Source organism: Saccopteryx bilineata, chromosome 8, assembly GCF_036850765.1.
Source record: "Saccopteryx bilineata isolate mSacBil1 chromosome 8, mSacBil1_pri_phased_curated, whole genome shotgun sequence".
In the NCBI taxonomy this organism is placed as follows: Eukaryota; Metazoa; Chordata; class Mammalia; order Chiroptera; family Emballonuridae; genus Saccopteryx; species Saccopteryx bilineata.
This window is the reverse complement of record NC_089497.1, coordinates 60,366,402-60,391,483: the sequence shown is the minus strand read 5'-3', so window position 1 is coordinate 60,391,483 and position 25,082 is coordinate 60,366,402. Positions and strand designations below refer to the sequence as shown.

Genomic DNA, 25,082 nt, shown 5'->3' with positions numbered 1-25,082 from the left:
AGAAGGCCTTAACCTTCATAATAGAGCCTGATTCCTTTATAAAAAGAGGCTATTATTTTTTAGGTAGGTCTAGCTCATTGTGACAAAACACATAAAATTAGCAAGCTATTTCAGCCTTTGAATTAGAAGGAAAAAACATCCTCCCTCCTAGCTGAGATTCCATTCGCATCAGAGTAAACATCAAGGTTATGACTGATTTGAAGGCAAGTCTTGTGCAGTGCTCCAGAAAGTGCAGGTAGCAAGCAGTCTGCAGGCGTCCTTACTTAGCTGGTCCCTGTTCCTGGCCTCCCTTTTTGAGCAGTGAGTAAAGGGATACTCTTCAGGCCCAACTTTATTTTTAAACTTACATGGCTGTATTCCTGGAGGCCTCTGCTGCCCTACCTGGCCTGAAAGAAAGTCAGGCCCTGCTCTGTCACATGCCCTCTGAATAAGGGCTTGTCTATCCAGAGGCGGCCAGCTTTTCAGAACGAGACAGGCAGGAGAGGTGGGTACGGGAATGGGCTGTCCGGGGAGTCTGGTCTTTAATGAAGGCCCCATCCAGAGCCAGGTAGATTTCCCACGGGGAGGGGGACTAGGACCCGGAGGTGTAGGGGAACAGGGGCAAGCACATCCTTCCTTTCTGCTTACTCCTTTCTCCCTACTTCCCAATCTGAAGTTGATCTTAGGTTGGAGGGTGGTGACAGGGAGGGGTCGAAAGAGAGCGAGGTCCATGTCTCAGGAGCGCATATCCTGCAGGATGTGTGGTGGGAGGTGGGGAGGTTTTTTTTTGTTTGTTGTTGTTGTTGTTGTTTTTAAGGCCAGTGCTTCCTTCACTTGGCTGAGTCAAGGCTGTTTTCTTTGGTTGCGGGGACCAGGATTTTCCCTACAGGCACGAAGGAGTTTGTGTAGAGCTGTAAGGGGGCGCACTTCAGGGTGTAGACTGTAGTCGTGTGTGTACACGAACCCTTGTGGTCTCAACAAGACGAATTAACTTTATAACCTCAGCCATGAAAACCAGATGCAGGAATGTCCCAGGGGCTGGGAGGGGTGTCATGGTTTTGTTACCGCGCCAGGGTTGCTTTTACACCACTGGGTTTGTGGCTGGCTCTGTGTGCGGAGGACAGGTGTGGAGTCGATGCTCCGGAGGTGAGGGGGGTGCGGCACGTGCGCGGGGTGTCTGTGTTTGTGTGGCGGGGGTGGGGTGGCTGATAAGGGCGGGTGGCTGACGGGATAAGGGGCCCGCGGCGGCGCATGCGCTGCAGTGTCGCTGGCGCCCGAACCTCTCCGCGCGGCGGGACTGGCGTTGGCGCTGGAGGCCGCCCTGGGTTGGTGGTTGGCTGCTGTCGCCTTGACCTCCGCCCGGAGCAGATGGAGTCGGCCCGCAGGCGCTAGCAGGAGGGCAACGGCTGCGCGCCCGGGAGACCCTAGGATCCCCGCAGCGTCCACCGGTGGGGAAAGATGACTCGGTTTAAGAGTGAGGTGTGCTGGGGATACGGAGGGTGGACCTCTAGGTTTCCAGGGAAACTTGTTTGAACCAACTGTGGTGGGAAAGCTCCAGAGGGAGTATCTACATAATTTGACAATTTAACAGCCCTCGCCTCCCCCACCCCTTTATAATTTTTATTTATTTATTTTTAACAGAATAGAGTTCTCAGGGAAAGATAAACTAACTTCCCCAAGTCACACACCTATTAAGTGGCCGAACCAGAACTAGCAACCGGGCCTGGCTTATCAAGGTTTTTTAAACATACTGTCCTCACTGAGGTAGAGATGAATAATAGATAATATACGTAATTATTATTATAAAAGATTGAATTTTGGAAATATGGATGGTGCTATTCCTTGGGCATTCTGGACTATGAATTTGAGTTTAAGCTGGAAAAACTCAGCCACTCTGTCCTCCTTGGGCTGAGCTACTGGTTCCTTCACTCATTAAACACTTGCTCACAGTTATCAGTGCCAGGCACTCTTGCAGGAAACTGGAGGTATAGAGATAAACAAGGCCCAACCCTGCATGTGGAGCAGAAGAGAAAATTCTCCAGACACCAGTAACTGATGCAGGTGAAGGAAACTCAATGGGCATCAGATACAAGGCCCTAAGGAAACTCGGAAGGAGGTGCCATTTCTAGCTGACTGGAGAAAAAACTGAGGGAAAGAGTGGCATTGGCCTGGATCTATTAAGAGTGGGTCATTTGGGGACATTTGGATTCCAGGTAGGAGGTTCAGTGTTAGCAACAAAACTCCAGGTGAGAGTGAGGAATAAGGAATCATTGGCTTTGCCTAGAATGTAGGGGTGAATAAAGGAGGCCACTATTATAGAGGGGACAAAGTGAGGAGTCAATAGTGGAGATCTTTGGAGGGATTCCAAGAACGACAGTGCAGTGGATATGGTGGTTCATCTGGCTGGGAGGGGTAACCCTAAGCTGGAATGAGGATGTTGGACCAGGGATCTGTGCAGCTCTGAGGCTCTGTGAATTAGCCAGTCTGGGAGCACAAGGCTTCATGGAGCCATCTCAGTGTAGCAGGACTGTGGGTAAAAATGCAGACAGAGGAGGAAAGGGTCCAATTTGAACTAGAAGACTATCTATAGGGATAGCCTGTGATAGTGTTTCAGACTTGCATAGCATTCTTGGGAGTAGTTTGTCAAAATATGCCCTTAGTATTCTTGTGACATAGGTGGCCCCATGGACATGAGCAGCAGCAGTTAATCAGCCTGTCTCTCTCTGTGCAGGGAGCAGTTATTTATTTATTATTATTTTTGATGCATCCCCTGCAGCTGAATGGAGCTCTAAACAGGGCAGCCTGTTTTGGCAGTTGAAAGAGAAAATTGGTTGTACAAAGATTACAGGCTTACCTTCATGCCACTCTTTGTTATAAACTTGTTAAACAATTTTGTGCAGGTGAACTGTTAAAATGAAGTATTCTTACCTGAAAGTTGAACCACACAGAGCACAGTAGAGGACTTTATAAATGCATTTTTAATTGGTTCTGTGTTATCATTTATGAAGCACTACATTACATGCTTGTTCCTGAATGAAATGGGTAGAAATGGTTCATATAAATCAAATTACTCAAACCAGACATGTTATAACCATTTCCCTAAGGTCTGAGCCTGGGCATCTTCCAAATGCTCTAGCCTCACCTGACACCACACCTACTGGAGGAGAGCAAGGCTTCCCTGAGAGACTACCTCTCATTACTCACTGGTTCCACATATGAATGTTTAGAAACTTCTTGTGTTATATGAGATATATATTTTGTGTGCTTTGCAGCTTTTCTCTCTAATGGGTATTTGGGAAGAGGGACAAGGTGAAATATTGTTTCATAGCAATTCCTTAGGTGAGTGATGTTCATCAGTGGTAGGAACGTGCAGTCTGGAATAAGAAGACAGACCTGGAATCAAAATCTAGTTCCATTAATTACTACCTTTGTGATTTTGGGTCTGGCACTTAACTCATCCGAGTCTCAGATTCTTCATCTGTAAAATGGTGATGCTAACAGTTGTTAAACAGTCTGGTGCAAGGAGGGCTGCGGAAATGTCAGCAAGGGATAGGGTGTAGGGCAGTGGTTCTCAAAGTGTGCACCAGGGCACATTGGTGCACCCTAGAAGATTTCAAGGTGCACCCTATGGTATTCTAGAGAAATATATGCCTGTTGGGGACCAAAAAATCAACAGGGTTTTTGGAGTTTAGATTTTTGAGGGACAGAGGTGTGGGGAATTGGCTGTAAGCTGACAGTCTGCCCAGCCCTTCACCTCACTTGCCTGATTAGGTTGCAAAAGGCTGTTAAGCTGTGGTGCTGGATTGTTTGCACTACTCCCCATGTTCCCCGGAAAGACTGGAGGCAGGTTTCTTCTATCTTTTGTTTGGTGTCAAGTTAAGATTTGCTAATGGCCTCACTTTGCCCTATAAATAAAGCAAGATACAGTTTTGGGTGTGCTTTGTTTTTTCCAGTGGCAATTACAGGGCCCTCCCAACCCCGTATTTTCTTAATTCTGTATATTTTCTTAATTCTGCACTGTTCCCAGTTGGGACCTGGAATTACTAGCTGTGCTGGTTCGTGGCATGTGCCCAGATATAAAAATAAATATAGTTACTCTATTATACCATTTCATAATGGAAATACCACTCTTTTTGTTAATACATCATTATTATTTTTATTATTAACACATTATTATATTATTCTTAAATAAATACACCCAAATAAAATGGTTAGATTTTTCAAAAAGAAGCATGATATTGAAGAATCTGATTCTGGAAGTGAACAAAAGTTAAATGTAAATAAACTAGGACTTGAAGGCTGACTGGCAGAATTTAATTTATAGCATTTTCCATCACTTAACACTGAACAATACGATTGGATTAGAACATGGAAGCTTCAAGTGACTTTGGTTTAACCTTAACAGAAGAAGAAGAACTGGCAACTATATCCACTGATTGTGGATTGATGATTAAACATAAGGAATTGTCTCTTGAAACCTTTTGGATTTCTATAAAAGAAGAATATGTAGCAATATCTAAAAAAGCTTTGAACATTTTACTACAATTTTCAACATCCTATTTATGTGAATTAGGATTTTCTACTCTCAGCATAATTAAGAGTAAGAAGAGAGGAATTCTTCGATGTGTTGATGAGGAAATGAGAATTTGCCTTTCAAATATATGCCCAAACATTGAAGAAATCACTAGGACACATCAGGCTCATGTTTCACATAAACACAAGAATGAATAAACTTAACACATTCACCTTGGGACCTGCCAAATTTACTAAATCTTACTAAGAATGTATCTATACATATAAAAAGATAACTTTTATGTCGTTTTTAAAATTTTTAACCCCTCTTTTTTTACAAATTCTAAAAAGCATAACAAAAAATGTAACATAAAAATTTTTTTAATGTCAGGATAAATTTAATTTTGTCGTATTTATTTCATTTAATTACCATAAAAGCACGGTTGGATTTTTTCTTTAATATTTGACTTAATTATTATAACATATTTCTCAGAAATTTGTATATAATGCGCCTACAATTATTTGTATGATTTTAAATGCACCTCGACTTCAAAAAGTTTGAGAACTGCTGGTGTGGGGTGTCTGGAGAGAAGCAGTTACGGTAGTGTCAGGGGCCTGACCTTGGCGCAGGTCTAATCTGAGTCTAGGTTCTGCCCTTCCCTTCTGTGTGATTGTGGATGAGTTCCTGAACTGCTGTGAACATCCCATTCTTCATCTTCAAAATGGAGGAAAAACATTTATCTATTTTGTGGTGTTGATCTGAGGATTACATCTACACAGTTTCTGGAAAATAGAATGACAGAACGGTTGAAAGGACCATAGAAGGCCTTTCCACCCCAACCATGGAAAATTTATTTTTATCAACCCTGACTGTGTTTAAATATCCCCAGTGAAAGAAACTGTCTGCATATGGTGTTCCATTACAGTATTGGATCATCTTCAAGAAAAGAAAAATATTCTTCATATATGGTTCAAAACAGCCTCGATGTAACTTTCATATATTGGTCCTCTTCTGTGCTCTATTAAATCGAATGTCAAAATAACCTCGAGATGTTTTCTCTGAACCGTGTACCCTGATTGATCAATGTCACCCCATTAAAATTAATTAATAAAAAAAGGCATTGGTCTTTTTTAAAATAATTTTTTGAGATAATTGTAGGTTTATATGTAGTGTAAGAAATAATACAGAGAGATTCCTTGTACCTTTACCCCGTTTCCCTCAATGGTAACACCTTGCAAAGTTATAACACAAGATCATAACCAGGAGATTGACATTGACCCAATGGAGGTGCAGGCAATTTCCCTCACCACTAGAATCTCTCCTGTTGCTTTTTTATAGCCATGTCCATGTTGCTCCCATCACTTCCTTAACCTCTGGCAATCACTATTGTTCTCTATTCCTATAATTTTGTCATTTCAAAAATGTTATACAAATAGAGTCTACACAGTTTCTGGAAAATAGAATGACAGAAAATCATTCGATATGTAACCTTTGTCATTGGCTTTTTTCACTCTGCATAATTCTCAGGAGATTAATCCAAATCCTTGCATGCAACAATAGTTTGTTCTTTTTTATTCCTTAGTAGTAGTACTTCATAGTATGGCTGTACCACAATTTGTTGTACACCAATTATTCAACAATTGAAGGTCACCTAGGTTTTTTCCAGTTTTTGACTACTGTGAATGAGCTGCTATGAACATTTGTGTACAGGTTTTTGTGTGACTATAAGTCTTTATTGTTTTCAGTCTCTGGGATAAATGGCTAGGAGTGCAGTTTCTGGATCTTATGGTAGTTACAAATTAAGTTTTTAAAGACATTGACAGACTTCCTCCAGAGTGGCTGTACCATTTTATATTCTCACCAGTAGTTAATGAGTGAGCCAGTTATTCTGGATCCTTGCCAGCATTTTGTGATTACTATTTTTTAGCTTAGCTACTGTGTAGTTGTGTAAGGCTATCTCATCACGGTTTTAATCTGCAATTCCATAATGGCTAGTGATGTTTAGCATAGTTTACTTGACATCATGTCTCTTCTTTAACAAAATGTGTCTTTGTGTGTTTTGCTCACGTTCTAATTGTATACTTTGCTTTTTGATTACTGAGTTTTGAGAGTTTGTTATATGTTCTAGTTTGTTATATGTTATATGTTGTTATAAGAATTCTTTGCTTACTCTAGACCCTGAAGATTTTCTCCTGTGCTTTTTTCTCTATGCTTTATAGATTTACATTTAAGTTCATAATCCATTTTGAATCATTTTTTGTATAAGGTCTGAAACTTAGGTTGAGGTTTTTCTTTTTCTTATTTTCCCACTGTCAGTTCAGTTGCTCCAGCAAAACGATTTGTTCAAAATCTTTTATAAAATAGTGTATGACCTTGGGCAAAACAAATTACCTACCTGGTTTTGTTTCCTCTGTATTAAAAGTGATGGGGTTGCAGTAGGACTCGATGGGTGTTATTCAGGCTCCATTTCTGGAAGGTCTGAGGTCCCCAGAGCCTCAGCAGTAGCAGCAACGAGAGCAGATGGGGCTCTCACACCCCTCCTTGACTCCATTCAGGGCAGGGCTGCTTTTCATGTTTTATGTTTCTGAGGGTTTATCTGATATTTGATTTGATGCAGGGCCTCACGGCTAAATAGAAGGTTGGTGAGCACTGACTTCGATAATATCTGAACTACCTTTTTGCAGTAAATTCTTGTGATTCTAAGTGTTTGGCGTCAGAAATCACTTTCCCTCTCACATATTAGCCTTTAGGCTTCTCTCATTGTTTCTTGAGAGCTTGCTCATACGAAATGTTTTCCTTGTGATCCTGTCATCCCTCTTTATAAATATAACCAGCTTCATGAAATCAAATAAATTACATTTTGTAAGTTGGTTTACAAGTTATACATCAGAATTTAAAATGTGTTAATCTATTAACATTTTGCAGCGGAATCATCCATGCCACAGGAGTATTGTGGCTGGAAGAAAGGATAAGGAACAAAAACTGCACATAAGCCCCGAACTGATCTTTCAACACTTACAACCAGCCCCGCCTCTCCTACCGCCCACCTGCTGCGCTCCTACCAGTTCACAGAACACACGCGACAGCTTTTAGCCAGTTCATGATAGGTCATTTGCAACAACTTTTTGAGATCAACAATTCAGCCTGCCTTACGCGTTCTTATGTCTGCTTTCAAAATGAGGAAGCCGAGACTCAGACAGACACTTTGAATGACTTTTCCAAAATAACGGAACTAGCAAGTTAGAACACCTGAGACAAGAACTCATATATATATATATATTTTTTTTATGTGCCTTGACTACGGGCCTTCAGACCAAGTAACCCCTTGCTTGAGCCAATGACGTTGGGCTCAAGCTGGTGAGCTTTTGCTCAAACCAGATGAGCCCTCGCTCAAGCTGGCGACCTCGGGGTCTCGAACCTGGGTCTTACACATCCCAGTCCGATGCTCTATCCACTGCGCCACCACTTGGTCAGGCAAGAGCTTATATTTTTAACGCCTAGTCCTGTTATTTGACTTTCTACATTTTATAAAATAAAGGCTTCAATGGGTATTTCCCAAATGTTGGGATTACAGATAAAAAGTGATCTTTTTATTTGGAAAATAGGTTAATAACATAATAAACGCAAATAGTTGTAGGTTTAAAAAAATTAAATAAAGTTTATTGTAATAGGGCATTTGAAAAAAATGTTACACTACAAAGTGCTCTCTGTTTAAATGATGGTGATTATTGTGAGCGTAGCTAGGTCTCTGAATTTGAGCAGACAGCTGTGTGGGCTTGCCGATTTCTATTCATTGGAAATGTGTTTGTTTATATTATAGTACATTATCGATTTTTCCTCTTAGTACCCACGTGGCCAAATTGTGAACTGCCATATTAATAAGACTCAAACATATTTGACAGTGTGGTTAGCCTTAATAGTTTCCATAAAGTTGCTTTAATAGTTATTTTTCAACAGATGGACAGCTTATATTGGGCTACATTTCTGTGCCAGTGTGATGATTGAAGTTTTCAACAGATGGCATACAAATACTTGGGAAAACACCCTACCAATATTAATTTATTATAAAAAAGACTTTTAGCATGCCAGAGAAATGGTAATTTGTATTCACAATTCCTTAGCCTATGCTATTATAATTATAAATGAGATGCTTGGAAGTTTCCTTTCTGGCACTTGGATTTATTTTGTAATTGAGTATACACATCTATATTAGATGATGAGGAACACACTGTTGTCAATTAGATAGTCCACATGAATGTAGCATTAAATCTCCTTTTGATTATTAATGGATGTATATAACTTCTTCTTGCTGAGTTGTTCTACTTTTGTGCCATAAATAGAAAATCTAACCTTCCATAAAAATAAAATGTAACAGACTTGTATGTTCTTTTTGAAAAGTATTGATTTACAAAGAAAAAAACCTCATGAAACTTAGAGTTTGCAGACATATGCATCATCAGTATGATGAATTTCCCAACCTTCCAAATTACCTCACTTCAAAGAAGACCACCTTGCCCTGTTTCTGGAATCAGTAAGTGAGGAATTAGACAATAAATACAGCAGTGAGGGAGGGGTGGAAATCTGTGGGGGTGTTTGTGGTAGTTACAATGACAAAGAGCACTTACTGATATTTAGTGGGTGGAGGCCAGAGTGTCTAGACATGCACAGCACGGTCAGTGCAATGTTAGCATAACGATAAGTAATATGAAGAAAATAAGTAATAGGAACAGGATAAGAAATACTATGGGGTTTCTATTAAAACATAAATAGTCAACTGGGAAACAGGAAGTGTCCTGTATCCTACTAGATGCTTGAATATCTGAATGGACACTCATCAGGGCCTGGAGCTTATGTCTGCTTAAGTTACCTCACAGGGTAAGTTTTGTAATACAGTATTTTTTTCTCTTTGATTTTATTATGCTGTTATATAAAAGGCTGAAAGACATCTAATCTTCTGATTTTGAATTCTGACATTTTCATGCTCAATAAGTTAAAGAGTATAGATTAAAAAATATTTTTGTAGTAATTTATACGGTAAAACAGATTTAATATAAATATCCTTCCCTTTTCAACTCCAAATAGGGCATCTTGTTAATCTTTTTGTAATTTTGCCTATAGGTGAATAATATGATCTGTAGGTTTCTGGGCTTAAAGAGAGAATTATAAAATGCTTATTATAATAAAGGGGCCTTGGGGTTTATCTGAATGAGAAGCATTGCTGTAGAAAATTAAGTAATAGCTGACAAAGTCTTTCTCCACTTGTCCACTTGTGCACGCGTAATTCAGTGTTGGAATCGTTCAAAGAAACAGACAATGGCGTGAGTCTAAGTCTTTTAAAAGAATTGTAATCCCAATAAATTCTGTCTCCCTTGTTTTCTATAGAAGTCTTTTTTTAAATTTACTGATTTTAGAGAGAGAGAGAGAGAGAGAGAGAGAGATACAGATAAAGACATTGACTTGTTCCACTAATTTATCCCTTCATAGGTTGATTCTTGTATATGTCATGGCCGGGGATTGAACCTGCAACCCTAGAGTATTGGATCAATGCTCTAATCAGCTGAGCTAAAAGTGACCAGGGCCACTTCTATGGTAGTCCTAAACACATTTTCATTTGGCAAGTTGTATAAACTAGCTTGTCTTTATGTTTGTCATTACAGATGGCGTTTAATGATTGCTTTAGCTTGAAATATCCTGGCAACCCCCAGCCGGGGGACTTGATTGAAGTGTTTCGTCCTGGCTATCAGCACTGGGCCATGTACTTGGGTGATGGCTATGTTATCAACATAGCACCTCTAGGTAAGGTTTGTTTTCAACAGCTCCTGGGAGCTTTTTAGTTTTCTCATTATAAGAAAGAATTGGAAGTGAAATCATAAAATTAAACAAAATAAATGTAGAAAGTAGATAAATACAGTTGACCTAGGTTTAAGGAAGAACATTTTAAAATTAAAGTAACATTAAAGAAATCACAAAGGCCAATTAACATTAAAATTTAAAACATCTGGTTTCTATTAAAACATAGTCAACTGGGAAAAGTATTTGCCACAAACATGACAAGAGTCACTGTTTTTATATATCACACGAATTGATTATTTTATTCATTCAACATCTATTTACAGATTAGCCAGTATATGCCAAATGCTATTCTAGATGCTAGATGTTGGTCAAATAAGTTTGTAAATATGATATATATGTTTGCTTGCTTATAGTTTGCATTGGGTATGGGGGACAGGCTGTAAGCAGGCAGGATGGTTATAACCTAAGGCTTAGTTTTAAGACTAAGCTTTTCCCCACATCCTTGACTGATTGCATGATGTGGGATGGTGCACTCTCATGAGAAATCCAATTATGTCTTAGATAAGTGACTTTGTGTCAGAGACTTCCTTGTTTGTATATTGGATTAAAGGTTTTGATTTTTATACTATTAATATAAAGTGGTGCAGACCGGGAGCTTGCTCTCTCAGTTCCTGAGGTCACCATTGCAGGGGCCTCCCTGATCCCTTGCCCTGGATGGGAAAAGCTGGTTTTCTGCTTTTCCCTTGTCTTCTCTTGTGGTTTGCCTGTCTTGGTGAGACACCAATAGACAGAATGCCCACCATCCTCTAACTCCACCATTTCTTTACTGTCTGCCTTAATCCAATGGGAACCTGCATGTGACTGGCCACAATGGCGGCTCCTGGCCTTACACCAGAGATACATAAACCTCTCCCTACATGGTGGAGCTTACATTCTAGTGGTGAAGAGAGGGAGGGAGAGAGAGAGAGAGAGAGAGAACATAGACAGCAATGTTAGCATAATGATAAGTAATATGAAGAAAATAAGTCATAGGAACAGGATAAGAAAAACTATGGGGTTAAAGAGTATTACAATTTTAAATGAAGAGGTTGGGAAAATCTAAAAAAGTAACATTTGAGAACTTCAAAGAGGTGAGACAACCAAGCAGATGATATTTGGTGTAAAGCCGGTAGCCGTGGCCAACATCTGAGCCACCTGGCCCATGCTGGTTCACATTAGATTCAGACAGATGGTAATGAAACAATGGAGCCAAAAAACTGGTGGGCCATTACCTTTAGTCCTAGCTTGCACCCGGCGGGCAAGAAATACACACAGTGGGAAAACACTTCCCTTTCTGTTTAGGGCTCCCAAAGCCACTGACTTATCTGAGTTTCCTAGAATCAAAGGTTTCTAGCTCACCAGCCTTATTCACCTCTGTTCTCTCTCTCCTTCTCTGTGCACAAACTCTGCACAAACTGGCTTCTTCCTCAGCACTCCACCATCTTGGCTGCTTCTCCTGGCCTCCTCCACGTGGCCTTTCTCTGCTCTCCTCTCTAATGCTAATCTCAGGAACTGAGAGTGAGCAAACTCCCGGTCTGCCCTTCTTTATAGTATAGAAATCCAAACCTTTAATCCAATATACAAACAAGAAAGTCTCCAATACAAAGTCACTCATCTGAGGCATAATGGGATTCCTCATAAGAGTGTATCACTCCTTTACATGCAACAGTCAAGGGTGTGGGGAAAAGCTTAGTTTTAAAACTAAGCCTTAGGCTATAACCACCCTGCCTGCTTACAACCTATCCCCCAAACCCAATGCAAACTATAAGCGAGCAAACACATACATTATATTTGCAAACTTATTTGACCCACATTTGGGAATAGAGTCCATTGGTCTCAGGTCAAGTAAACAGCAAATACTGCCCCCACCCCCAAATGAATAGGTAAAGACTTAACGAACAATTTAGAAGAAGAAACAAAAACCAATACCTGTCTTTAAAGGTTTTAACTTTTTAGTCATCTAAGAATTGTCAAATAAAATGACAGATTTTCTGTCTGTCACATTAGCAAAGGTTAAAGGTTAAAAACAATGGTAACGAGCCTGACCAGGTGGTGGCACAGTGGATAGAGTGTCAGACTGGGACGTGGAGGACCCAGGTTCAAAACCCCAAGTAGCCAGCTTGAGTGTGGGCTCATCTGGTTTGAGCAAGGCTCACCAGCTTGAGCCCAAAGTCACTGACTTGAGCAAGAGGTCACTCAGTCTGCTGTAAACCCCTGGCTAAGGCACTTATGAGAAAGCAATCAATGAACAACTAAGGTGCTGCAGTAAAGAATTGATGCTTCTCATCTCTCTCCCTTTCTGTCTGTCTGTTCCTCTCTGTCCCTCTCTCTGACTCTGTCACACAAAAAGGTAAAGATCACTGTTAATAAGGGCATAGTAAAATGAACACAAAAATATTGTTGATAGAAATATAAGTTGATAAAATAATTCATGTAGTAAGAGTCTAGTTGATAAAATAGTTCACGTAGTAAGAGTCTTAAAAGAGTTTATATACTCTGATCCTATAATTATACTTCTATGAATCTATTCTTGGGAAATATCTAAGAGATACACAGTAACATTTCAGTATAAGAATGTTCTTGTCTATCTCATAATGGTTGAAAAAACAGACAATAGCTAAATGTTCAAGAGAGGAGTGGTTAAACAAATTATTATTTAGAAACAAAATATTAGGCATCTTTGTTTGGCAGGATTCTTCAGTTTTAAGTAACAGAAATCAAACTCAAATTAGCTTAAACAAAAAGATAACTCATTGTTTAACCAAGGGAAACTACAGAAAGGTTAGAGATGTTGTGGCCTCCGGGGTACCTAGACTGAGAGGCTTGAATACTATCAAGACTCCTATCTCACAACTGTACTTTTCTCTATCTGTTCTCATTCCTCCAGGCTATGTTTTTCCCAGTAGCTAACTGATGACCATCAACACCCTTAGGCTCTCATTCTTATAATCTTGTGACTCAACAAAAGAGATAGCTAATCCTTGCCTGTTCCAGTTAGAAAAATCATGGAGAACCACTCCAATTTGTCCCATGTGGGTCCCGTACCTGTTTGTGGACCATCACTATGCCCATGAGAATGGGACATCATTAGCCTAGATAGAGTCTTTTCCAGAAAGAAAGAGGCAGTGATGGGATATGGTGCTAGATAGACAAAAACAATAGCCACTATAAAAGCCATTAAAAATCACATTTCTGGACATGTTTAATTGCATGAGAGGTGATCCTTGTTTGATATTTATTTGAAAATTCCAGGTTAAAATGCAACATGTAACATAAAGCCCAGTTTGCAAATAATTAATATACACACACATGCATGCACCTATACATGTGTTAATAAAAGACGTAGTAGAAGCACATCAAAATAATAGCGGTTATTTCTGGGTGGCAGGATGATGGATGATTTATATTTACAAGGTTATGCTGTATTTTTTTTATTTTCAAAATATTTAGAAATGAGCACAAATTATAAGGAAAATGTAGGCAGATAAATAGCCTGGAGTAGTTTTTTCTTCAAGATACCTTTAAGGAGAAGTGTTTATAGGCTTAAGTCTTACTATCTTGAGAACTTTTACTGAAGTAGTTTTTGCAATATTTTCAGATGGCTGCTTCTTCTTTTAATGTCTATTTATTGGTTATAGCAAGAGAGGAAGGGTTAAAGAGAGAGAGACAGACAGACAGACAAGAACATCAATCTGTTCCTGTCTGTGCCCTGACTGGGGATCAAACTGGCAACCTCTGTGCTTCAGGACGAGGCTCCAACCCACTGAGCTATCTGGCCATGGCAGATGGCTGCTTCTTGTTCTAGATTGAAAATGGAAGTGGCAAACAATATGACATTTATGACACAGAGCTGGTAGTTTCTGCCGAGTCTGGTGATTAACACTTAGCAACTCTCCATATTACCTCTGCAATTTTCACGTCTGGAAAATATATGAAATTTTGGTGCTGCATCCTTATTTTCATGTTATGAGTTTTATATTAACATGGTCCAACCACTGTGCTATGATTCTGTAGACTGAAATTCAATTCCTGTTTCTGTTTTTAATTACTTGAAATTCTTCAAAAGTTTACCTAAGTTTCAACTTCCTTATCTGAGAATTGATTACATCAGACTAATAAAGAGTTTAGGAGTTCTAACTAGAATATATGTGCTCTAAGAGCTTATAATGTATAAGAACATTCAATGTGTAAGATTTGGAAGTGGGAAAGAAAGTTTGCTTTCAGTCATTACTGAAAGGACACTGCTCATATAGAGACCCTTGCCATCGTGATTTATTGGAACAATGACCAAGCATAACAGTCTTGGACAGATGGAGAGGGACTGAAGGCTGGTGTTAGAGCTGGACATTGAGGGCTTGTCTGTCCAGCCACAGATACTGACTGTGGCAGGCCATGATACAAAGGGCCCTGACACTGTAGGCAAATGCTTACGCATAAAGGCAGCTAGGACGGAGTGATGGGGCATGAAGCATTGTAACAAGGGGTTAAGCCACAGCATGAAGCACATGTAGCAGACAGTGCATACTAGGTGAGGTTCAGGTTCAAAACTTGGTTTCTTGACCAAGGAAACTGGCAAGATAAAAGCAGTGGCTCTGGGCGACTTCCTTGGCCTCCATCTTACCTCGGGGCCAGGGAACCTTGCCGGGCAGGATGCGCTGCACTCAATAAAGCTTTTGTTATTCCACACTTCGTGGCTCCAGCCCCTTCCTTCCTTCTCGGTGGGGAAAAATACCTTACATTTTGGTGCCAAAAATCCGGGAGGAGTTGAAGTCCACAAGGACCGCTCCTCTTCCCCATCCTCTCCGAGAAAGAACCAAGATCTCCAACCTTCCACCCACTTTGGCGCAAAGTGCGGTAAGTCCCCTGCCTCCAGCCTTCCTCTCAGTTCTTTCCACCAAGACTCCCTGTCCGAAACCGTAGCTACGTCAGGGAAGTCTTTCCGTCCTAGTGCGTGTGCTTGTGGAGACATCCGGAACACATCCTCTTTACCTTTTCCATCTGTGGCCAGACCTTGAGATTTAGTATGCTAATACTCAAATCTGACCACTCTGAGGACTGAGGGCGGCCATGGGGGCACAGGAATCTCCCTCCTTAAAGAAGAAGAAACTGTTCTTCTTCTCCGCTGTGGCCAGGCCACAGAACCCACTGAATTAGCTTCCTGAAGGGACTTTCGGTGTTAACACCCTCACCAATTTAACTATCGCCAAAAAAGCTGGGAACTGATTAGAGATCTCTTACATACACAGCTTCTAATTATTCGCACACCTGTCCTTAATCTCTGTGACACCTGTTCCACTGTGCAGGCCTTTTTCTGGCCAGAGAAACCTCACCTAAAACCTCCAGTCCTGATCTTTCCTTCTCCACGGACTCCCAACTCTCTTTTTCTCCTGCCTGACCCCCGGGGTTGCCCCCCCCTCTCTTGGGACTTCTCTGGTCCCTCTGCGGACCTCTTTTGTGCTCGGGTCTCTTTCCTCTGAGAGCCCCCTCCGTTTGCAAAAACCTGTTTCTTATTCACCACTACCATCTCTCTTTCTCCTCTCCTGCTGGCCAGGGGCCCTTCCCTTCTCCACTGTGTTCTTAAAAAAAATTAAAAAAAAAGAGCAATGGCTCTGCCTGAACCCATCTCACCCCTCACAGGAGTGGGGTACTGAGCAGATTTCAAATTGGACCCAAATTGAAGTCTAGTTGGAAGAGTAAGTATAAAAAGTATAGAGGAGGGTAAGGAATGCAGCTTAGATGTTAGGACAACCCTACTAATCATAATGCAGTACTGCTAAAGCCCAACAATATTCATTGTTAAGGTTTCACATGCTGAAAAAGACTGCTTTATTTAAAAAGTAGCCAACACTTCTATCTGTACTATGTTAGAAATATATACCAAGATCTCTAATAATAATAATACCAATTGATAAAGAACTTATTACTCAAGAAGAGGTACAGTTTCTTACCCAATTTGCTCTTGGGGAAATACAAATTTTCCAAAATTTTCTTGCATTCTCACTCATACAGGATTGAGTAAGTGTATTGATAAATTACAATGAGTGCTTAAGGTTGGTAAGATGAAGTGATTTCTGGTTTGGTGATAAGTTCGGAACAGAGTTGGGTTTAGTTATCTGAGTACTTTCTAAGTCTTTAGATGGCGTTGAAGTTCACTGGTCTGGATCACTATTGCCCACTAACCAGAATTCTCCTTATAGAAGATAGCATTCCTGCATCATTTACAAGTGCCAAGTCCGTGTTCAGCAGAAAGGCCCTGGTGAAGATGCAGCTCTTGAAGGATGTTGTTGGAAATGACACATATAGAGTAAACAATAAATATGATGAAATGTACCCCCCTCTCCCCATGGAAGAAGTCATTCAGCGGTCAGAGTTTGTTATTGGACAAGAGGTGGAGTATGACATACTGGTCAACAACTGTGAGCATTTTGTGACTTTGCTTCGCTATGGAGAAGGAGTTTCAGAGCAGGTGAGTTCTCTTTAAGGGATATGTGAAGTGTTTCTTACATTGAGAAAATAGTAACTATTGGCGATGATAAGGTTTCCAGGCCTCATACAAAATGACAAGAACAAGAAAATATGAGAATACTGAAGGACAAAGCAGGGAATTGAGTTGTCCAAGGTTATACGGCAATTTACTAACGTGAGACTAGAACATGGATATAAATTTAGAGTAGAAGGGAATTGAAGCAGAATCAAGACCACAGCTTTCTATTAGTTTATTGCCTTTTCCTCGTCAATTTCCCCCCCACTAACCCATACAGCAGTCTTAAATCAGTGACCTTATAAACTGAAAAGAATGTTCTGAAAAGATTATAGACTTATTTTTTGAGTGGGAGTTCATTTTCCAAAAACAGATAATAGTTCTAATATTCTTTTCCATTAAGTGACACAGGCCAACTGATGACATATCTTGGTAGGTTTGTAAATGGTTTTCTATCTCCTTATAATGCTAATGTCAAAGAAATTTTATGCTTTTAAGTAGACTCTTTGTTTTATTGAGCTTTTGGATTATTTTTAATGGTGTAATTGACCTTATTTTCAAAGTAGCTTGCAACTTTGTCATTGACCTCTACTATGTTGTAGTATAGCAGATTTCTGAAAGCATACTTCATTCAGTTGCCTTTTGCCTACCTGTCATCCCACCAATTCAATTCCAGCTTGATATTTTAACCTAAAAAATTTAAAACGTGGTATAAGAGAATGAATACATAAGGCTTCTGGTATCTTAAAATGGTGTATCAGTTATATAAACATCTATTCTAAGAAATAGGGTTAAAATTCTTTCCATGGATGGGTAGGAAAATGGGAAATGAAATGTAGGAAAGGATACATTTGTTTTCATTAGGAAATTATTTAATTGAAAATTTATTTTTAGTAGGAAATACATTAACATAGTGAACGTACTACTCACATGGAACAATAAATTGGTTCTGAGCCAGAACACAGAGTATACACACAAATGCCTGCTCACCTGTGCTTCGGAAACTAATGGTGTAGCTAGAAATTCAGTCCATTTTTCTCTGTTGTTCATGATAAAATCAAAATCCACTGCACTCAATAAACAATTTTTTAAAATATGGCTAAATAAGAAAGAATTAGAGTCATTTTCTTGCTTTGATTCTCACTTGCAGTCCATCATCTTTTTACCGTTCATATCCAGAATAAAGACCAATAAAAAATTAATCATTTCTCAACAATGAGTGGAACTGTTAACAGGTTCTAGTGAAGATGGTGCAGTGACAGCTTCGAGAACTTACCTAAGCTTTGGAATTCTGCTGCCCTAAGATAAACCTACATCTTTACCACTTATTAGCTGGGTGACTTTGGCACCTTGTTCATCAGTTTTCTAATTTATAAACTGAGATTTTTTTGTAAATTATAGTGGATATTTGAAATCTCTTTGCATTCTGTAAAATTACATATTATCCACCCTAATAAATGCTGGATATTATTCTTTTTCTTTTTTTTTTTTTATACAGGGACAGAGATAGAGAGTCAGAGAGAGGGATAGATAAGGACAGACAGACAGGAAGGGAGAGAGATGAGAAGCATCAATCATCAGTTTTTCGTTTTGACACCTTAGTTGTTCATTGATTGCTTTCTAATATGTGGGCCTTGACCGTGGGCCTTCAGCAGACCGAGTGACCCCTTGCTTGAGCCAGCGACCTTGGGTCCAAGCTGGTGAGCTTTTGCTCAAACCAGATGAGCCCATGCTCAAGCTGACGACCTCGGGGTCTCGAACTTGGGTCCTCCACATCCCAGTCTGATGCTCTATCCACTGCGCCACTGCCTGGTCAGGCTCGATATTATTCTTAATTGCACTATTTTAGGATTTTTTTTTTTTTTGTATTTTTCCGAAGCTGGAAACAGGGAGAGACAGTCAGACAGACTCCCGCATGCGCCCGACCGGGATCCACCCGGCATGCCCACCAGAGGGCGATGCTCTGCCCACCAGGGGGCGATGCTCTGCCCCTCCGGGGCGTCGCTCATTGCGACCAGAGCCACTCTAGCACCTGGGGCAGAGGCCAAGGAGCCATCCCCAGCACCTGGGCCATCTTTGCTCCAATGGAGCCTTGGCTGCGGGAGGGGAAGAGAGAGACAGAGAGGAAGGAGAGGGGGAGGGGTGGAGAAGCAGATGGGCGCTTCTCCTGTGTGCCCTGGCCGGGAATCGAACCCGGGACCCCTTCACGCCAGGCCAACGCTCTACCACTGAGCCAACCGGCCAGGGCGATATTTTAGGAATTTTATAGATCTTGTTGGCACTCTTTAATAAAATCTCTGCTGATCTAACAGGAAATACAGTACTGAAATTATTATTTTTATTACTATCAATAATGCTCCTAGGAATAGCTAGTCTTAGATTAGTTTTTTGGTTCCCCTTAAGGCTTTACTGTCACCAGAGTTTTACCTTTTCCAGAATGCCATGTAGTTGAAATTCTACTAAGCAATATGCATTTAAAATGCCTTTATGTCTTTTCACGGTTTGATAGCTCATTTCTTTGTGTAACTGAATAATATTCCATTGTCTGGATGACATTCACCTACTGAAGGACTTTCTGGTTGTTTCCAAGTTTTGGAAATGATGAATAAAGCTGTTATAAACACTTGTGCAGGTTTTGTGTGGATGCAAGTTTTTGCTCCTCTGGACAGATACCAAGGAGTGTGATTGATAGATTGTTGGATAAGAGTGTGTTTAGTTTTGCAAGGAACCACCGAATTGCTTTTCAAAGTGGCTGCTCCATTTTGCATTCTCATCGTCAGTGAATGGGAGTTGCTCTTGCTCCACATTCTTACCAGCATTTGGTGGTGTCAGTGTTCTCGATTTAACTGTGCTACTAGGTGCATAGTAGTATCTCATCTTAATTTACGATTACCTAAATTTGTATGACGTTGAGCATCTTTTCATCTGCTCCTTTGCCATCCATGTATCATCTTTGGGGATGTGTCATTTGATTTTGCCCATTTTAAATTGGGCTGCTTGCTTATTTTCTTATTGTTGAGTTTTAAGAGTTCTTTGCATATTTTGGATAACAATCTTTATTACATTTGTTTCTTGCAAATGTTCTCTCCCAGTCTGTGGCTTGTCTTTTCTGTATTTTAAAAATATTTCTAAAGTCAACATTTTTTTTATTGTGGTGTCTGAACAAGTTATTAAACTGTGTCTATCTTTGTGGGAGATGGCAGGACTCGCGGCTCGGCGGGGACACACAGCACACCCTGACTGTGCTGCACGTTCCCCGCGATTCAGCCTGAGTCTCGGGGAGGGGGCCACTGACTAACCCCACAGTCAGCTGTGACCCAGCCACACTGTGTCTGGGTGTAGCAAGCCAGGTTCCGTTACCGTGTCACTGGGCACGTACAGGTCCTCAGACTGAGGCCTTTATTGTGTGGCCCTCAGACAGAGAGCCCTGTACAGCAGTGGTCCCCAACCTTTTTTGGGCCATGGACCGGTTTAATGTCAGAAAATATTTTCATGGACCGGCCTTTAAGGTGGGACGGATAAATGTATCACGTGACCAAGACAAGTGTCAAGAGTGAGGCTTAGACGGATGTAACAGAGGGAATCTGGTCATTTTTAAAAAATAAAACATCGTTCAGACTTAAATATAAATAAAACGGAAATAATGTAAGTTATTTATTCTTTTTCTGCAGACCGGTACCAAATGGCCCACGGACCGGTACCGGTCTGTGGCCCGGGGGGTTGGGGACCACTGCTGTAGAGGACGAAGTTTACAGTCGAGTTTGGTGGCTTTATAATCCTAAGTAAGCCATGAGTTAAAGCTCTTGTTCATTCATGCTAGTTCACCGAGAACAGCCCTGGATGTTATAATTCTGCAGGCCAGATCCATTACATATCATTCCAAGGGACTGTTCACATTACATGGGTTTTGTCCATCTATATAGAATGCAAATTGAAATAAGCATTTGGGTTTGGGAACATGCACATGCTGCTGAAAGTGGCTTCATTATCACAGTATCTGGCCTGTGTGATCTTTGCTTTAGGATCAACTTGCCCATCCCCTCCCCAGGCCTCTGAGGTTTATGGAATTTCTCTCACTGTTGTGTTTCTAAGTAGCTGAAAAATACTCAGGAAGTTAGGTCTGCATCTAGCTGCCCACCCTCAGGTCCCTGGACCCTGAGGTTTTTAGAGCTGGACCCTGCTGCCGTGTGACACCTCTGTTTAAAGACCCCAACTGCACCCTCCTGTTTTTTCCTTGCCTACCACTTTTCTCTGCATCACACCTTCAGGGGAGGTCAGCATCAGCCTGGAACTGTAGGAGGGTTGGACTGAGTTATCATCTCTGATCCCTTGTCTAGATATTGATTCTGCCCGTCTTTGCAATTCTGTCCTGTGTCTAGTGTCTCCCTGCCCCTTCTTGCACGCCATGTGCTATGTGGGTAGCTCTAATGGTAGGGTGAATTATGAGTCTCTCCTGGGAAATAACTCAGGTAATGACTAATTTAAAAAATTTGAATAAATAACCAACCAAACAAATAGATAACATTAAAATTGTAAACTAGAATGGGATTCATCAGTTTGCTAGTGCATTTCTCCCTGGCAACCAGTGAAGGTGTAAAGTGGGGAGTTCCCATCTCAGGGCTCTTAGGTGGCCATGCAGGTTCACATTGGATTTGGGCAGACGCCAAAGGAACTGTAGAGTCGGAGGATGGTGGGCCATTCTGTTTATTAGAGTCTCGGAGGAACAAACAGGCAGGGAAAACTGCTTCCGTCTCTCTCTCCAGACTCTTGGGGGGGGGGGTGCGGGGGGTGGACACACAACTATTCTCCAGCAAATAGTAACAAATAGCCCCTCCCAGTGGCAACAGGCAATCTGCAATTTGCAGTCTGCCGCCCTGAGGACAAGCACCTGCAGCCTTACATAGACTATACACACGTGCTGCTGCCCTGTGCTCATGCACCAATCAGGCAAAGTGCAAGTGAGCAAGCCTAACACACTTGTTACACACTTGTTTGTCAACACAGGCCATGTTTCTGCAGACCACAAGATGATGGCATGGAGTGAGTGTGCCTGTCACTGCGCTTCCTTCCTGGCCATGGCTCTTTTTCTGCCTGTTCCCCACAGAGAAGCTGCAGTTAGCAGTCCACAGTGGTAGCAGGCTCAGTGGGTAGGCCTGGGGGTCAGGGCATTGCTCAGATGTGAGCTGAGTAGGCTTTCCAGCACTGAGGGTGGTCTTCCGTGTCACTTGGGGAAACTCTTTTGCTTTGTTTGAGAGCTGATTCTTAAATTCCAGAGAACAACTGTTGTTTTCAGAATACTGAAAGTATCTGACACTGAAGTATCTGAATGTAACCTTAGGGTCAAAAAATTGCACTCAAACCCATGCAGATGGAAGGCAAAATTAGTCAAGTACCATGAAAATCATGAATATTCATTATGTCCCTCATCATGATGATGATTAATACCCTTAAAGCTATAAATGTCTGAACTCTTTTATGGACAATTGAGCTTGAGAGTGGTTTATTTTACTTTGTCTACATGAGAAATTAATTTTTGACATGATAATTAATTTCACTATTGACTTCTTTTCAAGTTTATCAGAATACAAATTGTATCTACCAAATAAGAGCTTACAGATATTTAGGTCAGATCACTCAGATCACATCCCTGAATTATTTTGCTAGCAGACATCTTGAGTCAGGGAACCACACACACTTACAATATTTACCCTTACACTCAAACAAAACAGTGTGTGTTTAAGGAGTAGAGTGGTACAGAGGATGAACACATGGGTCAAGACAACCTAAAGCTAAACATTCAGGCCTTACAACCTTGGGCAAATCACTTTCAACTTCTTGAGTTTTGAAAAACAGGAGAACAAGAATAATGCTAGCTTCCAGGTATACTATGATGATTAGTAGGATTGTGATAATGAGTTTATGAGTAGTCAGTAACTATAGAAATATAAAGACTACCTAACTACATATATATGTGTGTGTGAATTTATATCTTTGTCATAATTATAAAAATTATAAATTTATTCATTTACAAAATTTAAATTTTGCATTGCGCATTAAATTTATTCATTGTTCATTAAGATGGGGCTTCAGTTTAATCAACAACCTAAAGCTTGATTGTAGGAGACCGAGATGCCTGTAGAATAAAATGTGGTATTTGTTTGCTTGTCTTTTCTCTTTAGGCCAACAAAGCAGTAAGCACCATGACCGCTGTTGCTGGAGTCTTCTCCTTCCTGGGTTTGTTTTCAAAAGACAAAGAGCAAATTACTATTAACAATTTACTGAAGAGATATTGGAACTGAAGGAATTTGTAAGGAGGAGAAAAAAACCTGAGATGAATACTTATTTTCAATGCATTGTTATTATTTCAAATGCCAATGATGGATGGCAGGCTCTTTAATAAATTGCTTACTGATATTATCTCATCGTTGAGCTAAGGACATTTTTCTCCCTACTAGCATAGATTTTCTGCAGCAGCTTGAACAGGAAGCAGTAGCCTTTTGAGTGAGCCAGCAGAGGATCTTAACAAAATCACATTATTTTTTATCTTCTACTATAAATATTATTTTCCTGTCCCCAAGGGTGACTATTTGGTATTTGCCAGAAGGAAGAAGAGCAGATTATATGTGATTTTGAAAAAAAAAAAATGATAAGAGCTCCAAATTGTTAGGGTTGACGTCTAAATTCATACTCCTGGTCAGAAAAGAAATTGGGAACTTCAGCATTTGGTTAGGCAGTTTGAGGAACTTTGATTAAGAAACCATTTGAGCGTGCACACCTGTCTCCTTGCTCCTGCACAGATGAGCGGGGGGATGGGTGAAAAAGGGACTCTTTGCTCGAGTGTTTCAAATCCAGTGAGTTTCCCTGAAATGACTCATTTTTCAGAAGTCTGTGACAGGGAAGAGTGGGCTGTTTCTTTTACCTACATTGTTCCCTTTGGCTTTTGATCTATTTCAAGGGTTTTAATCTTAGAGATCATTAAAGTAGGCTTAAGGTGCGTATTTAGAAAACAATATCCTATATTGCTTTTTTTAAGGCTTTTACTATGAGTCGAGGAGAGTAAATTTATTCTTGCATTTTATTGATTGTGTGTTGAATAAAAACAAACTACTTTTTAATACCTTCCCAATGGAATTCTTGTTGGCTCTAGGGGGAGAAAAATGGTTGCAGGTCTCTATACCCTAAAATTTGATCAAACATAACATTATCCTACAAAACACACTAGCAGCCAATGACATCATCCTTGTGACATCATCAAAAGCATGACATTAAAGAAACGTTCAAGTAAAAATTGAGGGGGGTGTGCAAGGAAGGAAGTATGAATATGGTAGGTTAAGTAATGAATCAAAAGACTCAGTGAAAGACTTGGACCTATTAAACTGATTTAGAAATTACCCCAGGTCCAAAAATACACTACGGTCTAATTGCAGGGTTAAGAATAACGGGAGTACAGAAGAGTTTGTGTGCCGCAGTCAGGGCCAGCAGAGACCTTATCTCTCCTTGCTTGTTCCCTGACTTACGCCTTCCCCTTGTTATGGCTCCAGCTTTGCCTTCAGATAACCCCGAACTCTCTCTTTCTGCACTGAACCTCTGGGGAGGTCTCCTTCCAGATTCCGTGATCCAAAAACACCCCTTTATTTTTATTCTAAATTTAGTTTCCTGTTTCTTTTATGCCCTGATAACAAGTAATAGTTAAAAAAAATGATCTTTTTTCCAGTATTGTCAAATTAGGGTGAGACTGATGATGGTTTAAAGTGCTACCTTTCCCAAAGTGTGTTTACCTTTCAATAAAACTGACTATGGAGGGCAAATCTTACCCAAAACAGGAGACTTGGGTGTGCTGGAATTACAACATTGGTGGATGGGGGAGAGAGCAGAATCGGGGACAGATCTTCCGAGAACCCTCAGGTCAAACCTTTCTAAAGAACACTGGACTTCTCTACTGCAAAGGACAGTTATCACTATCTGAGATAATGTCACAAATGCACTTTTAAATTAAATTCCTAGATTAATTTTTTACTTAGGTAGTGTTCAGGGCTCCAGTGGTTTTCACTCGTAAAGGTAAGCTCCCAAGTTAGTCATTGGTGTTCCCATAACAATGGCCACCCCTGTCGATTGGCCTCTTAGACTGGCAGTTTATTTCTCTAACAGGTCAGTGATTTCCAGCCAGTATGCCACGGCACACTGGTGTGCTGCACAATTTTTTAAAACATGCAGTACCTTACTATTTAGTCAGAGGCACTGATATCTTTTGCCTTAGATTGTCAAATTAAAAAAATG

The 25,082-nt window shown here is 40.5% G+C and overlaps 1 protein-coding gene across 1 annotated transcript; it reads left to right on the top strand.

Moving 5' to 3' along the window:
* The first annotated feature begins 1,253 nt into the window (after positions 1-1,253).
* PLAAT1 (phospholipase A and acyltransferase 1) lies at positions 1,254-23,222 on the top strand. Its single transcript, XM_066241091.1, is given in 5 exon segments — positions 1,254-1,458; positions 10,150-10,288; positions 16,522-16,790; positions 22,985-23,051; positions 23,054-23,222. Coding segments are annotated over 5 exon segments (519 nt in total). The 5' UTR covers positions 1,254-1,437; the 3' UTR covers positions 23,077-23,222.
* Positions 23,223-25,082: the final 1,860 nt, after the last annotated feature.